Here is a 13,519-nt window from a genome sequence, read left to right as displayed (position 1 = left end):
TTCCCTAGAGGTCTCCTAATCCCATCTCCCCTTCTTGTGTTTTGTGGGCAGCAGAACTAATTTCATGTCACATCTGGGCTTTGTGTTTTATATATCTATTTGGATACCTCTTCAATGCTGAAACTGGAGTAGAGATGCCATAGGGATGCCAAAGAGCCAGATCCTGTGGTGGAGCCTCTTGTCCTGGGTGGTTGAAGTGCTGTCATAAAAATGTCCATCAGTCATGGTGGCAGGCGGGGAGTGTTTAGTGATAAAAGAAGAGTGTGAGCAAGAAGGAAGGAAACACTGCTCATGGGGATGCCATGATTCTGGAAGGAGCAACCCAACAGCACCATTTCTCTAACACTCACTTTTCTGTTTGATTTCAAGGTTTCAGCGTAAATCCTAGAGAAGCAGGCCTTATAGGCCGAGATGGCCCTTATGACAAACAGCCTTTCATGGTGGCCTTCTTCAAAGTGAGCGAAGTTCATGTTCGAACCACGAGGTCAGCGATGAGCAGACGCAGGCAACAGAGCCGCAACCGTTCCACCCAGGCTCAGGATGTGTCCAGGGTGTCTAGTGTCACAGGTAATCATATAACACCTGTTCTGTCTGGAAGCTGGGGCGACTTACAGAATCACAGAATCATTCAGGTTGGAAAAGACCTCTAAGATCATCCAGTCCCACCGTCAACTCATCACCACCATGCCCACTAAACCATATCCCTGACTGCTACATCTACACTTTTCTTGAACATCTCCAGGGATGGTGACTCCACCACTTCCCTGGGCAGCCTGTTCCAATGCTTGACCACTCTTTTGGAGAATAAATTGTTCCTGATACCCAACCTGAACCTCCCCAGCATAACTTGAGGCCACTACCTCTCATCCTATTGCTGGTTACCTGGGAGAAGAGACCAACCCTCACCTCGCTACACCTTCCTTTCAGGTAGTTGTAGAGAGTGAGAAGGTCTCCCCTCAGCCTCCTCTTCTCCAGACTAAACAATCCCAGTTCCTTCAGCTGCTCCTCACAAGACTTCTTGTAATGTTTCTATTTGCTTTGGAGTGCAAAAGCAAGAAGGGGCATACAAAGTGGGATGCTCGTCCTTGGGGGGAACAGGTTACACCTGCAAGGGGATGGGAGAGGGAATCTCACATAATGAGACTTACAGAAGTCACCTTGAATCCAGGGTGGAGTCCAGACCCTTGTGTAAAGTTGCAGCTATTGAATTCGGGGGCATGAGGCGTTTTAACTCTAAATTTTGTGCTGGTAGGTTACTTGCTACACAGTATTTGCCTAGAATTACACCACATGAAATGCAATATTGAAAAGATTCCGTCTCTGCGTACACGGAGGTTTATGGTATTGCACATACACATTTCCAGCAGGTCCTCTTTCGGTTTTCTTTGGAAAACCCTGGTAGAACAGCACAAGATTTATTTATTTATTTATTTATAAATCTTATCAGAACAGCAGTGTATACACAGTGAAGTGCATTTCCGGGCAGGCAAAGAGACTGTTGGCTGTGGAAAGGTTGCATGTTGCAGGTGGTGTACAGCAGCCTTGTAAGCGTTGTTGTGGGCTGGTGGGACTACAGGATACCTCTGAAATTTTGACAAAAATTGATTGTGTCCTCTCTTGAAAGTCTTGTCTGTTTTATAGCCACTCTGCCCTGCATCACAGTGCATTGGGTACCTTCATTCACTGAGTACCTTCTTTCCTCTCAAACATTTCAGCCTGTTCCAAGTTACTTGATTAATTTGCTTATGCTGCCCCCTTCATTTCCAGTAGGATTCCTGCTTTTCCCACGTCTGAAAATGACTATACTCCAAGGCAGAGAGGTGCCTGTATTTTTTAGTCTATGTCCAGTCTATAAACCAGCTTTGCTGAAACATAGCTTGTGTCAATCTATAGACTGTCCCCTGCCCTTGCATGCTCAAGGTGGCCCCATACTGGCCATGGTGCTGGAAGCCTGCAGGCAGCTGGAGCCAGAGCCAGGCTGGGAGATTTTTCAAGGCTGGTGGCCAGGCTTTGGGCATAGACGCAGCCCTGTTGCTCCAGCCCACCATGGTTAGGGACTTGCCCTTTGGGCTAGTGCGTGCCAGCAGCAGTTGACCACCTGTGTCCATTGTAGATCCTTGTGGTGCACACCTCAACATGGCTGTGGTTTCCCATGCCATGTCATGCAAGTGCTGGACTTGGTTGGGTATGAAATGTCACTTCATGGATTTTAAGGGCAGGAGAAGCAACTTGGTCCTGCAGACTGACCTCCTCGAGGGAGGCTGGCCAGTGCCAGCGCAGCATTGCCAGAGGAGTTGTCATCTAATCTGACATGACAGCCCTCTGCCAGCCCCACACATAGAGCCGTCCATCAGTCCCAATTGCTGAGACCCACTTTCCTCCTGGTTTTTCTTGGCATCTCCAAGCTGCAGTTTTAAAGGTGCTCACTGGGTTATTTTCCCATGTGATGGGCCTCCCAAGGGCGTAGGTAGTTTATTCATCTGGGCATTCTAAGCAAGGAACCCAGCTGTTAGGCAGGCAGCGTGTGAGTCTCCCACACGGGTGGGCTCGGCTGCTGCGCTCCCTTCATCACAACAGCCAATTTTTGAATGTATTTACAGCACTTTGGGAAAGTTACTCACTACGTTGCTGTTTTGTGGTGCTGGTAGCAGAGTCAGGATAGGTTCCAACTTTCTCTCCCTAGCTCCGCAAGCTTCGTAGTGCTAAAACCAAATTTTCACTACTATTAAATCAGGCACGATGTGACTTAAAGCTCCAGAGGGAACAGATATATTGGGCAAAAAGAGCCATTTAACATGGCTGCTTTCTTGTCTACACCACACATCAGGTCATAAAGTTATAAAATGACAAAAAGGGAAAAAATAGCTGGTCATTTTGTGGTCTCAAGGGCTTTTTTGAGCTCTTCTAGCTCCAAGCCAGCTTTAATTTAAAACCTGGAATTTGGCAGTTCAGTAGTCAACAAGGTATAGTTGAGCCTCTGTGAATTTAAGGCGGGGGAAAGGAGGGGAATTTAAAGTGAAGATGTATGTTTGGTTGGTTTCTGTGTTTAGAAAAGAGAGACTGCATCAGCTTATTTTCCTTTCTAAGTGTGACATTCTTAGACCCTTTTCTCCTTAAGAAGTGGTTGATGTAATAGCCCAAGAGGCACTGATGACTGATACACGTTTTTAGCATTCAAGAGATCACAGGGGTATTTTTTTCTTTTTTAGTTGTATGGGTTCCTAGATCTGTGCCCTGATGATGGGGCTGAGGAAGTGTTCACCCCAGGATGAAACAGGACATGAGCCTGGAGGTTACCCTGAAGGCTGCCTTGTTCTTCTGAAGCTGCCCTGATGCATCTGGACCCAAAGTGGGTGCAGAATGGGGATGCTGTGATCCCCTCTGTGCATCTGACCACCAGTGCATCTTCTTCTCCTGCTGTGTTTTATGTCTTGTCAGATTTTTGGTCTGTGCTCTTCCCCAAGCCAGGATTACCACTGTCTATCACGACTTGAGGGCAGTTTCTCTCCTGGAGAGCAAGGCAGGTTGCGGGTGTTGATAGTTTTTTGTAGACTGAACCTTCCTTCCTCTATGTTAGTGAATACACAGGGTTTTCTTTCTTCAGTCCAAAAATGAACCCCATTCCCAAAAGATGCTGTGAGTAGGGTTGGGGCAGCATGTTTAAAAAAGCACCATTTACTATCTAAATTCAGCAAGCATTTCGAGTCCTGCAGTTGGAGCGTGTGAAGTGTGCTGCTGGGCTGGTACTGGATCTGGTGAGCCGTGGGGTTACGTGAAGGCATGTGGCTATGTGCAGGATTGGGACCCTGCTGTGCTCCTTTCGATGTGCAGTTGTTGTCCTGCAGTCAGTACCAGGTGCTCAGATGGTGAGGTTATGGCTGTGGCATAAGAACCTCAATGGTCTGTATTTTTTCACCAAGAACACTCATTTCCCTGTATTATAAACACATAATTTTGATGGGCTTATAGAAAGCAGAACTGAGTCACCCTCATGGTTATAGGCTGCTTTGACATAGAGTCCTGTGTCAATGTATTCCTGGAGCCAAGCTCTGTTCTTCTGCAGGAAGATGAACAGCAAGAAAAGGGAGTATTTTTGTCTGTTGAGGCAGAAAATGGTATGCCAGCTCTGACCTAGGACATGGAGGAACAAGGTGGGTGGGAGGAGCATGCAGGTGTTTCTCTGCTGTTGTCTGAAAGACCTGGAGGCCCTCACTCAGCTGTGTCTTGTGGTGGCTTTAGCTCGTGCTCTCAGACCCCAGGCTGACCCTGTGATTAACCTGAAGAGATGGGGACTGTTCTCAACCTAACAGACAGTGACCCCTTGAGCATAAGAGCCTTGCTGCCATATGACCAGCTCTTCTGTGAGTTACCTGAATGCCCAGTGGTGATAACCCTCCTCTTCTGCAAGTCAACCTTCAGGCACATCCCTTCCTATCAACCCATCCTTATGGAGTCACATTTAAACATCTGACTTCAGGCTGTACTTGCTGTTCTGAGGGAAACTCATACAACAACCCCTTCTTGGGTTGTTCCTTCTCTTTAGCCACTCCAGGATCTCCAGGAGTGGTGTGAGGTGCTCCATGAGAAATGGAGAGGCCTTCCAAGTGGCCTTTCCTTCCAGCAGACATGCATGGCACCAGGCAGGTTTCCACCCCCCGTGTATGGGAACTGAATACCGCAAAGGGCAGCACGCACGAATATTGGAGGCAAATAAGGCCAAAGGCTTTCGTGGTGGCGAGAGTCTTGTTAATACACATCGTTGTCTCGCAGCCAGTCTTCCCTTTAGCGTTTCTGTGTGTGCCTTCACATGCAGGTCCATGTCAGCTCGACATCTCCCCTTCTTCCCACCCAAGCAGATCGCTTTCATGTGAAGTGGGCTGTTACTAACTGCGTGATCAGTTTACACCAACTTTATCCGGACAAATCACCAAAGTCAAACACCAAGAAGAAAGGGCTGGCCTTGGAGACCTTTGTCAAAGCTATTTTGGACCTCAGAAGCAATTAATTACCGTGTGGAATTTGGTAAGCTGGCACCTTGGGAGCAGCAAGGGTGTTCTCAGACGGATCAACCTCAGTAAATATTTATATATTCTTTGCCAGCACTTAACGTGGGAGAGGTTATAGGAAATCTAAGGTGGGCGCATAAGTATCTGTAGGAGGAAGACCATTAGGGTCAGGCTATTCTCTCTCCCCTTTCAGCAACACAAATGCCAGTGTCCAGCCTTAAGAGAAACAGCTGTGCTCACAGAAAGTCAGGCTTGGGTTCTGGTGAAGGCTGACAACATTTAGTGTGGACAGGCTGTCTTAACTGTGCTATCTTAACTGTGCTGCCCTGGAAGTTATTTTTAAGTGCAGAACTAGGAGTTTGGGTTTTTTTTTTTTTAAATCTCTGTTTTAGACAAAATAGTTTGCAGTCTGATTAAAAGCAGTGCTTTGTAATTGCCAAGCTAGTGTTTCTGAATTAGTATATTCAAGGGGAGAAAAGAGACAATTTTGGTCCCAAAGCAGCTCCCTGAACTCGCAGAGATTTTGAAGGTCTCTGGTGAGCAATCCTTGCCAATTGTGTCGTGGCAGCCAAAGTCAATCCCACGGCCGTTGTTTTCAGCCTCCCCCCACTGCAGGCTGCCTCCTCTCAGCCCTCCTGGCTCCCTGCTGCAGGGCTGCCAGGGTGGGACACGTACCTTGTTGCCTCTTGGCTGTTGGGTCTTGCACTGCAAACCACCTCCAACAGCGATTTGGGCTAAAACAGTTGAGCACGCTTGACTGGGGTAGCTGATACTGCTTTCCAGGCACTGGAGAAGACATGTCATGGAGGCCAACTTCAGTAGCTCAGCGAGCTTTAGCTCACTGCCAAAACCCTTTACTATATGGATTCCTCTTTTTTCAGGCCCATAACTGGGATGTACATGGCTCTAGGACGTATGCTGAGCCCCAGACCGTGGGGAATGAATTGTTATCGTGTGCATTGGTATGGCTGCATTTTTTTTTTCCCAATTCAGAAAGGCACTGCTAAGGGTTGATTGAAGGTTTGTAACATCCCTGAAGTTGGGCTAAAGTAGATTCCGTAAAGTAGATGTGGTAGGCAAAGATGTAACAAGAAGAGAGGGCAGGGGAGCTTGAGGTGAGGGTTAAACAGGGCAGAGTGCAAATCCCAGGAGAGGGGATGTTTAATATGTTGGGATTTAAGGACGCAAAGGCTGAATTTGGGCAAGTGAGGAGGCAGAGCTGTCTGTGTCTACCTTGGGTGGTGCTCAATGCTGTGAATTGGGTGACTCGATTGCCAGCCAGTGAACCAATTTCAGGCAGCGTGAGAGAGGACATGTTCGTAACATCTTCTGCTTTGTGTAGCTTATTAAGCAGCTCTCTTTTTTCCTTTGTTTTCTTAAGCTTGTGATTGTTCACAGCCTTTCTTCCTACTCCTGGTTTCTCTGCCTCCCTTGCCTTCTCTCCTTTCGCATAGTTGATTTGGGTAAGTTGTAGCTGGATTTGGAACGTAGCGCAATTCTGCCCACTCGATTCTGAGTAGATCAACTTCATTGTAACTCCTGTCAAATACAGATGTTTTTTTTCCTAAGCAAACAACATATTTCCCATTGAAGAACAATGAAGTCATGTTTTCAGGTACTTGAATGAAAGCCTTTGACCACTAAAAGTATTTTCTGCTCATTTTTTTTCCCCTTGTTATGACCAGATCATTTAGAAACATCGCATGCTAGAAATTTGCTCCTGGGCTGAGCCAGGGACTGAAAAGCTTCATCTGAAAAAAAAAAAACCACACCACACCCTGGTTTCTACAGGCTATGTCTGGTTTGAAAATGGAAAGCTTGAATAGAGAAACTCGCCTCCATCCTTGCTACCACACGCTCCTGAAAGAGCGAATGTTTATGCTGCAGCAAGCTGTTAACCAGCTCTGCTCACCTGATTAAACCCATGATTGAAGCGAAGCTATTGAAAGTCTGAAATGCAATCCTTAAACTTTTAAAACCCAAACTGCTTCTAAAAACAACTCTCTAATCTTTGGTGGTTTGGAGGCTAGGTTTGAGGTGTAGGGGTTTTTTTTTTCAGACCTCAGTGTTAACTGTACCCAGCTGTAATGTTGTGCTGCCCTTAATGTCAGTTGGATGTGCTTTTAGTATTATAGTTTTTCTTTTGAATAAATATTTGCATTTGTAGTTCCCAAACTTTAGGGGGGGCAGGGTGGTGGAGAGAAGAAAAAGAAAGACTTATTCAGAGCCAAGGAAAAAGTCACTAAAAATATTTTTCTATCCCAGCTGCCGCATTTGGGGGAAGCTCCACTGGGAGGGTGCCCTTTCAAGCCGTGTTAGGGGCACTGGGGGGGCTGGTTAGCCAAAAGGGCCGGGGCAGCGGGAGGCAGGCGCATCAACTGTGGCATCTGCCTGCTGATGGAAGCACAAATGAGGCGTGCAAGAGGAGAGGAGGCCCCCTGGGTAAGGAAAACACGGCTGGTCCGGCTCTGGGACACGTACACATGTGTCACTGCATGGATGGGGACCTGGCCTCCCGCGCTGCTCGGCCAGATTTGCCACCATCTCTTCCTCTCGTGCTTCCCTTCAGGCATGAAGCATGAGTTCGGCAGCCATAGCCAGTGCCTGAGCACCCTGCTGTGTTTCTGTGCCCGCTGGACTGAGGTTCCCACAGCTGCCCAAGGCGTGAGGAGATCAGCCACCACCCGCCAAGGCTGGATTTGTGCAGCCACCTCGGGGTGAAAGGCCCCTCTGTCACGGCTCGGCTGCTCCGCTCACTGCGGTTCCAGGTGTTCGCGTGCAGAGCCGCCTCTCTTTCCAAACAGAAATGGGAAATTCCACTCTCTGTCAAAAGCTGCATTTTGTAGGGCCATCGGGAGCAGCTCCTGCGTGGTCGAAACATCTTCGTACGTTGCGTCACGGGAAGGTCTCTGGTCAGGGCTTCGCACCCTTTGCCCCTGCTTTTCGGTGCCATATTGGCTTTAAGGAACAGGTTAAGATTGAGAACGTGTCAAATCTTGTGTTGGCTGCAGATAAGCAGATTCTGGGAAGGAGACGCTTGTTTTTCAGAGCATGGCTTGTAAAGGTCTGAGAGCAGAGGTGGTGCGTGGAGCCATGTGTAATGTCCAGGGCAGGCTGGGGGTAAGGCACAGAAAGGGATGGGGACATGGCCTTGCTGGCTATGGGACATCATAGCTGTTTAAGGACTTCTGCTAACCAGTACAGGAGCACAAGGCAATGATTAACCTTCCAGGGTTGTAATTCTCTTGGTAGGGAGGGACTTTTCATAAGGGTAGTTAATGATAGAACAAGGGGAAATGGGTTTAAGCTGAAAGAGGGGAGGTTTAGATTAGATATTAGGAAGAAATTCTTGACTGTGAGGGTGGTCAGACACTGGAACAGGTTGCCCAAAGAAGTTGTGGCTTCTCCTCCCTGGAAGTGTTCTCGGCCAGGCTGGATGAGGCTTTGAGCAACCCGGTCTAGTGGAAGGTGTCCCTGCTGATGGCAGGGGGGGTTGGAACTGGATGAGCTTTAAGGTCCCTTCCAACCCAAACCATTCCATGATTCTACGTGTGTTGTGAGCTTACCACCTGGGACAGCACACATTGGAAACTGCAGCTGAGGAAGCAGGGTGAGTCTGAGCACCCAGCAGGGATGTAGCCTGCGCCAGGCTGAAAAAGCAGATTGACTTTTTAATTTTTTTTTTTTAAGAAGTCATTTTACAAGAGGTGTTTTACAAGTACTACTTGTCAAGCAAGTTATTAAAGGCAGCTGAAGGAATTCTAACCAAGTCACTGTTACTTGGGTGCCTCCATTCCCATAAACATCTTAAAAGCTTCAGCCCTGCTTCGGATGTCCCTCAACACCCTTATCCTTTTGGCTGCTGAGGGAGCTCGCCGTTTCCTGCTGCTGAGCCCGCAGCGTGCGCACATCTGGCCAGCTGTGCCCTCCAGCGATGCTCTGCCTGTTTGTCTTTCTAAATTCCTGTTTTGTTCTTTCTCTTTTAACAGATTACAACAGCAGTGACTTAAAAACAGCGTGCAGAAAGCATGAGCTTTATGTTAGCTTCCAGGACTTGGGATGGCAGGTGTGTGATGTTTCTCTCTGGGTAAACTAGACATTTTGTTATGAAATGTTATCTAAACAGTGTCACAGTAATTCCACTCAAGGCAGCCATTATGCTTTAAAATGTCCCTTGTGCCTCCCCACTAAAACCAGTCACAGGGAAGGGCAAATAAATATTGATCGTTGTGACATTTGATAAGATCCAGAGGAAGCTTGATACTTTATGAGATGCAAGTATACAGTCGTTCTCTGTCACTCACGGGAGTCACAGTACGGGCAAGGGCTCATAGCTGTGTACCTCTCATGATAAGGAAGAAGAAAAATCTGATGGTAAGCACTGATTTTAACCAAATCAAGGGTTTTTTTGTAGTGATCAGCCTAATTTTAACTTTGGCCATTGTACTGAAATCCTCCACCCCTGCCCCACAATTAGCACTGGCTAATTGTAGGTGGACTGAAGACTGGGTTTAGTTGCAACACCGAGAGGCCAGAGAGTCGCTTAGAGTAAGTTATATAGGGTCAGGGGCCATAGTATGTTTCAAAGAACGCTCTCATCTTCTCATTGTTTGATTTATTTTTTTTATTCTTCCATTGAGCACTTTTTTGAGACAAGTCCCATTTCTATCAGCTGATGTTTTTACCAAATTATAATTCAGGATGCCAGGGCTACCCCGGCTGCTTCTGTAATACTCTACACATAAAAGTCCTCTCTCAGCTAATCAGACAGCAGCATTTTTTGTAGCTTACATCAGCTCCATCCCACTAGCCACAGCTATGGCTGCATGATAGCTCCATTCCTCATTACTTGTTAATGGCTTTTCTTTTTACTTGTGCACAGTCTTTCCACCTCCTCCTTAGCTCACTTGCCCTACTTCCAGGCAGGAAGCATACCCCAGTTGTGAAGTTAATGGTCTCAAAGGCAGTGCCTTCAGTTTGCTAGTAGCAGACTTGAGCAGAAAGGTAAGATGTTGCCAAAGGAAGGGCTCATTGCAGGAGTTGGAATCCAGATCCTATTTATTGTAGGAAGATGATGGAGACAGGGCAGCAGTTGTTGGACACTGCTGTCTCCTTCACAACATCCATCCATTTTTTTAGCATCAATTTTTTTTAGCAGAGCACTTCCCTTATACCACATTAAACCACAAATTAATTACATGGTCTGTACTGGCTTCTGTATCAGGAAAGTGACTGTCTTATGAAGGGCAGGAGCAAATTATGGGTGAGCTAGTACAGTAAAATGAAGGAGTGGTTTTGCTGTGCCCAGGTATCCTCATGTTAGCAATCAAACTGCACATTTGGTCAGCAAAGCTGCAGCAACCATCTCTGGTCTGCTAATACCAAAATTGAGATTAACCCAGGTCATTGCTGTCAGGGAAAGGGGAAATCGTTGAAGAATTACATACATGTGAAACATACCAGTACGTCCTTCTGCAGGGTGAACTGCAGAGCCTGACACTGAGGGAGGAGAAATGGCTCCTGCTAATTGCTGATGCTTTTAATTCACCTTTAGCTGTTTTGTGGCAGCAGCAGAGAAACTGTATTTTTTTTTTTTTTTTATTATCCCTCTGGGGAAGAGTCACCTTCTTCCATAGCATAGCACTCAGGTTGCCACAGGGGCCACCTGCTTGCCCAGGAAGCTCAGGCTGGCTGTTCTACCCCTCCTTTAGGAGTCTGGCAGAGGTGGAAGAAACTCTTACACAGCAAAGACTTCCTGAGCAGACCAGAGTCCCTGTACAAGAGTGTGTAAGGTGTTTTACAGTCCCGTTCTGGAGCTCCCTGGCTGAATTGTGTGTGTGCACATACATGATTTTTCTCCAGGTGGGGACACCAGCTGAGATTGTGATTTAACCTCGGAAAGGTAGTTCAGGGAGAGGGCCTAACCTGCAGGAAACATTGGGACATAAAGGGATCTAAACCACAATCCCCACAAGGCAACACAGCGACAGTTTTAGGAATCAAACTCTTTCAGTTTGTGGTAGTTAAGCTGTGCAGAGATGTGCACAATTATTTGGACATTAAAATCAGTGTATCCATGGAAAAGTCATGGCTCACCAAAAAAAAAAAAAAAAAAAAAAAAAAAAAAAAAAAAAATCCACCCCAAAAAACAAAACTCCTAACGGTTTCAGTGAAAACACATTTTCACCCTCAAGAAAAAGTTAGTGGAAAATTTTCAGCTGCTCTTAATTGCATGCAGTTGTCTGTACAAGCTGGCAACTTTTTAATTTGAATCATGTTCTGTTTGTTTCCTAAAAAGGACTGGATAATCGCTCCAAAGGGCTACGCAGCCAACTACTGTGATGGGGAGTGTTCATTCCCACTCAACGCCCATATGAACGCAACCAATCATGCCATTGTACAAACTCTGGTAAGTCTCCAGCAAGCTCGATATCAAAGCAATAGGTGAATTTGTAAACGAGTTACCATTGCCTCAGTTGTTTTTCCTTTCTGGCAACAGGTTCATCTTATGAATCCTGATTACGTTCCCAAACCATGCTGTGCACCTACTAAACTAAATGCCATATCTGTTCTTTATTTCGATGACAATTCCAACGTAATCTTGAAGAAATACAGGAATATGGTAGTAAGAGCTTGTGGATGTCACTGACAAACAGTCTTCACACGGACTCTGTGATGCTACCATGAACTTCCACACTACCTTCTGTGCTTTTATGAACTACCTGACCTTGAAGAAAAGAATAACTGATGAACCACCTTTCAGAACACCACGTATGTGCCTTGTGTGAGGACTGCACACTGCTGGGGTATGAGCAAACTGCTGGATGACTTCTTACAGACTGACCCTGCACCACGGTGGCCACTCAGCTCTGCAGAGCTGGGGCACACAAAGAAGCAACATTCACACGCTTTATTTGGCTGGGATGGTCTTAATCTCACGTAGCAGCTTGGCCTTAGCAGTTGCTTGGATGTGTGCTGCAGATGGGCACCCAACACCCAAAAACAAGTGAGTTTTTTCTGGGGGATGGGGTGAAGACGATGGGAGAGACAGGGAAGCTAGAGTGAAGAAAGTGGTGTTAGTACTTCAGACTTGAGAGCATCCCTCTTGTACAAGATCATCTACAGTTCCTAAGGTTAGGAATTGCCTTTTGTCTAGAAGGACCAGTTACTACACCTAGGCTGTCAGTCTCCTCCTGAAATCTGTCATGACAGTAAGCATCTTAAATTGTGCCAAAGCAAATGTTTCAGTTCTCTTAGTCTCCAAGCACCATCTGTGTCTGATGGTGCAAGTGTGAGATGGCTTGGCTGTACCCCATGTTAGAAACACTAGCATGAACTCAGACCCTGGCTGGTCTTCCCAGTTCAGTATTTGACTGAGCAATATCACTTTATACACTTCTACTTATGCAGCTTCCTTCCACTTCCCCCGCAGAGCTGCCTCATCTACTACCACTTGCCCAGGAAGGAAGTCGGGACGCTTCTACGGCTGTAATTCAGACGTAAAAGTTTAGGGGCCATTCATTCTCTAGCCAGACAATTTATTTACAGGAAGACAGAATGTCAACAACATATGCAAGTATTTGGCCAACCTTTCCCCTTCAACTCACGCAACTAACAAACTGGTATAAAGGATACATTCACAGCATAGGATTGTCTAGCAGAAGCTAATAGCAAATTGTTTTGATCAATATTAAACTTGTATTAAATGCACTTACCTCTAATTCTTGCATTTAAAAGGCTTCTTGTAAATACAAGCTATTATTTATTGCACTTGTCACTGTATATTCATTGTGCTGTATCATTTATAGAAAGACTGCTTTTTTAAAAAGTTTTTATTTAGAAAAGTCTCAGTGTAAACAATTGTACCACTTTGATTTTATACAAGAAACTCATGAGATTGTGCTTCACTAGAAAGTTGTTAAAAATGTGGTAATAAAGGCTTCCTTTAAGGCAGAAGTATATACATTGATCTAATACATCTGCCAGTACAACACTTAGATTTCACTGTGGCTTTTTCACCCTTACACGTTTTTAGCTTGAACAGAATCAAAAGTTCTGGACAGACAGTGAAGTGAAGTGAAGTACCAGGAGAAATTCACTGATTTAAAAGTTCATTGCTGTTTTGCCCCTTTAAAAAAAAAACCCACAAAAAACAAAAACCCCAACACCCTATTCCATATGATGGACAAAAATCAGCATCTTGACACGTTAGTCAAATTAGCCTGTAGCTGTCCTCATTCCATGAGTTTCTATGCACGAGATGGCAGAATTCAGTCCTTAGTTTGCCGTTGTCATTGTATCGTGACAATCTCTGCAGTATAAATTCTTTGGCTTTTGATCATGTCTAACATAGAACATCTTACACACCAAAGAATAGATCCATAATATAATCCAAGGCACCACAGAGTGCATGGTTCTAGCATTCCAACTTACCAACACTTACAGCTTGGAAAAAGGTTAAGGCTCAAGAAGATCAGGGAACTATTTTACACTACTATAGAATAGCTGAATGG

At 45.8% G+C, this 13,519-nt stretch overlaps 1 protein-coding gene across 1 annotated transcript in view; it reads left to right on the top strand.

Moving 5' to 3' along the window:
• Positions 1 to 11,655, top strand: part of BMP6 (bone morphogenetic protein 6) — a gene marked incomplete at its 5' end in the record, with an annotated part of 26,565 nt that extends 14,910 nt beyond the window's left edge. The window contains 5 exons of the mRNA XM_029086148.1: positions 370 to 567; positions 1,365 to 1,367; positions 8,996 to 9,072; positions 11,305 to 11,415; positions 11,506 to 11,655. Of these exons, the coding sequence (XP_028941981.1) occupies positions 370 to 567; positions 1,365 to 1,367; positions 8,996 to 9,072; positions 11,305 to 11,415; positions 11,506 to 11,655 (539 nt within the window). The remainder of the gene's footprint in view (positions 1 to 369; positions 568 to 1,364; positions 1,368 to 8,995; positions 9,073 to 11,304; positions 11,416 to 11,505) is intronic.
• Between the last annotated feature and the right edge of the window lie 1,864 nt (positions 11,656 to 13,519).

This window comes from Antrostomus carolinensis, unplaced genomic scaffold (genome assembly GCF_000700745.2).
Source record: "Antrostomus carolinensis isolate BGI_N321 unplaced genomic scaffold, ASM70074v2 scaffold27397, whole genome shotgun sequence".
In the NCBI taxonomy this organism is placed as follows: domain Eukaryota; kingdom Metazoa; phylum Chordata; class Aves; order Caprimulgiformes; family Caprimulgidae; genus Antrostomus; species Antrostomus carolinensis.
Note: the sequence above shows the minus strand (reverse complement) of the source record. Positions and strands in the feature narration are given on the sequence as shown.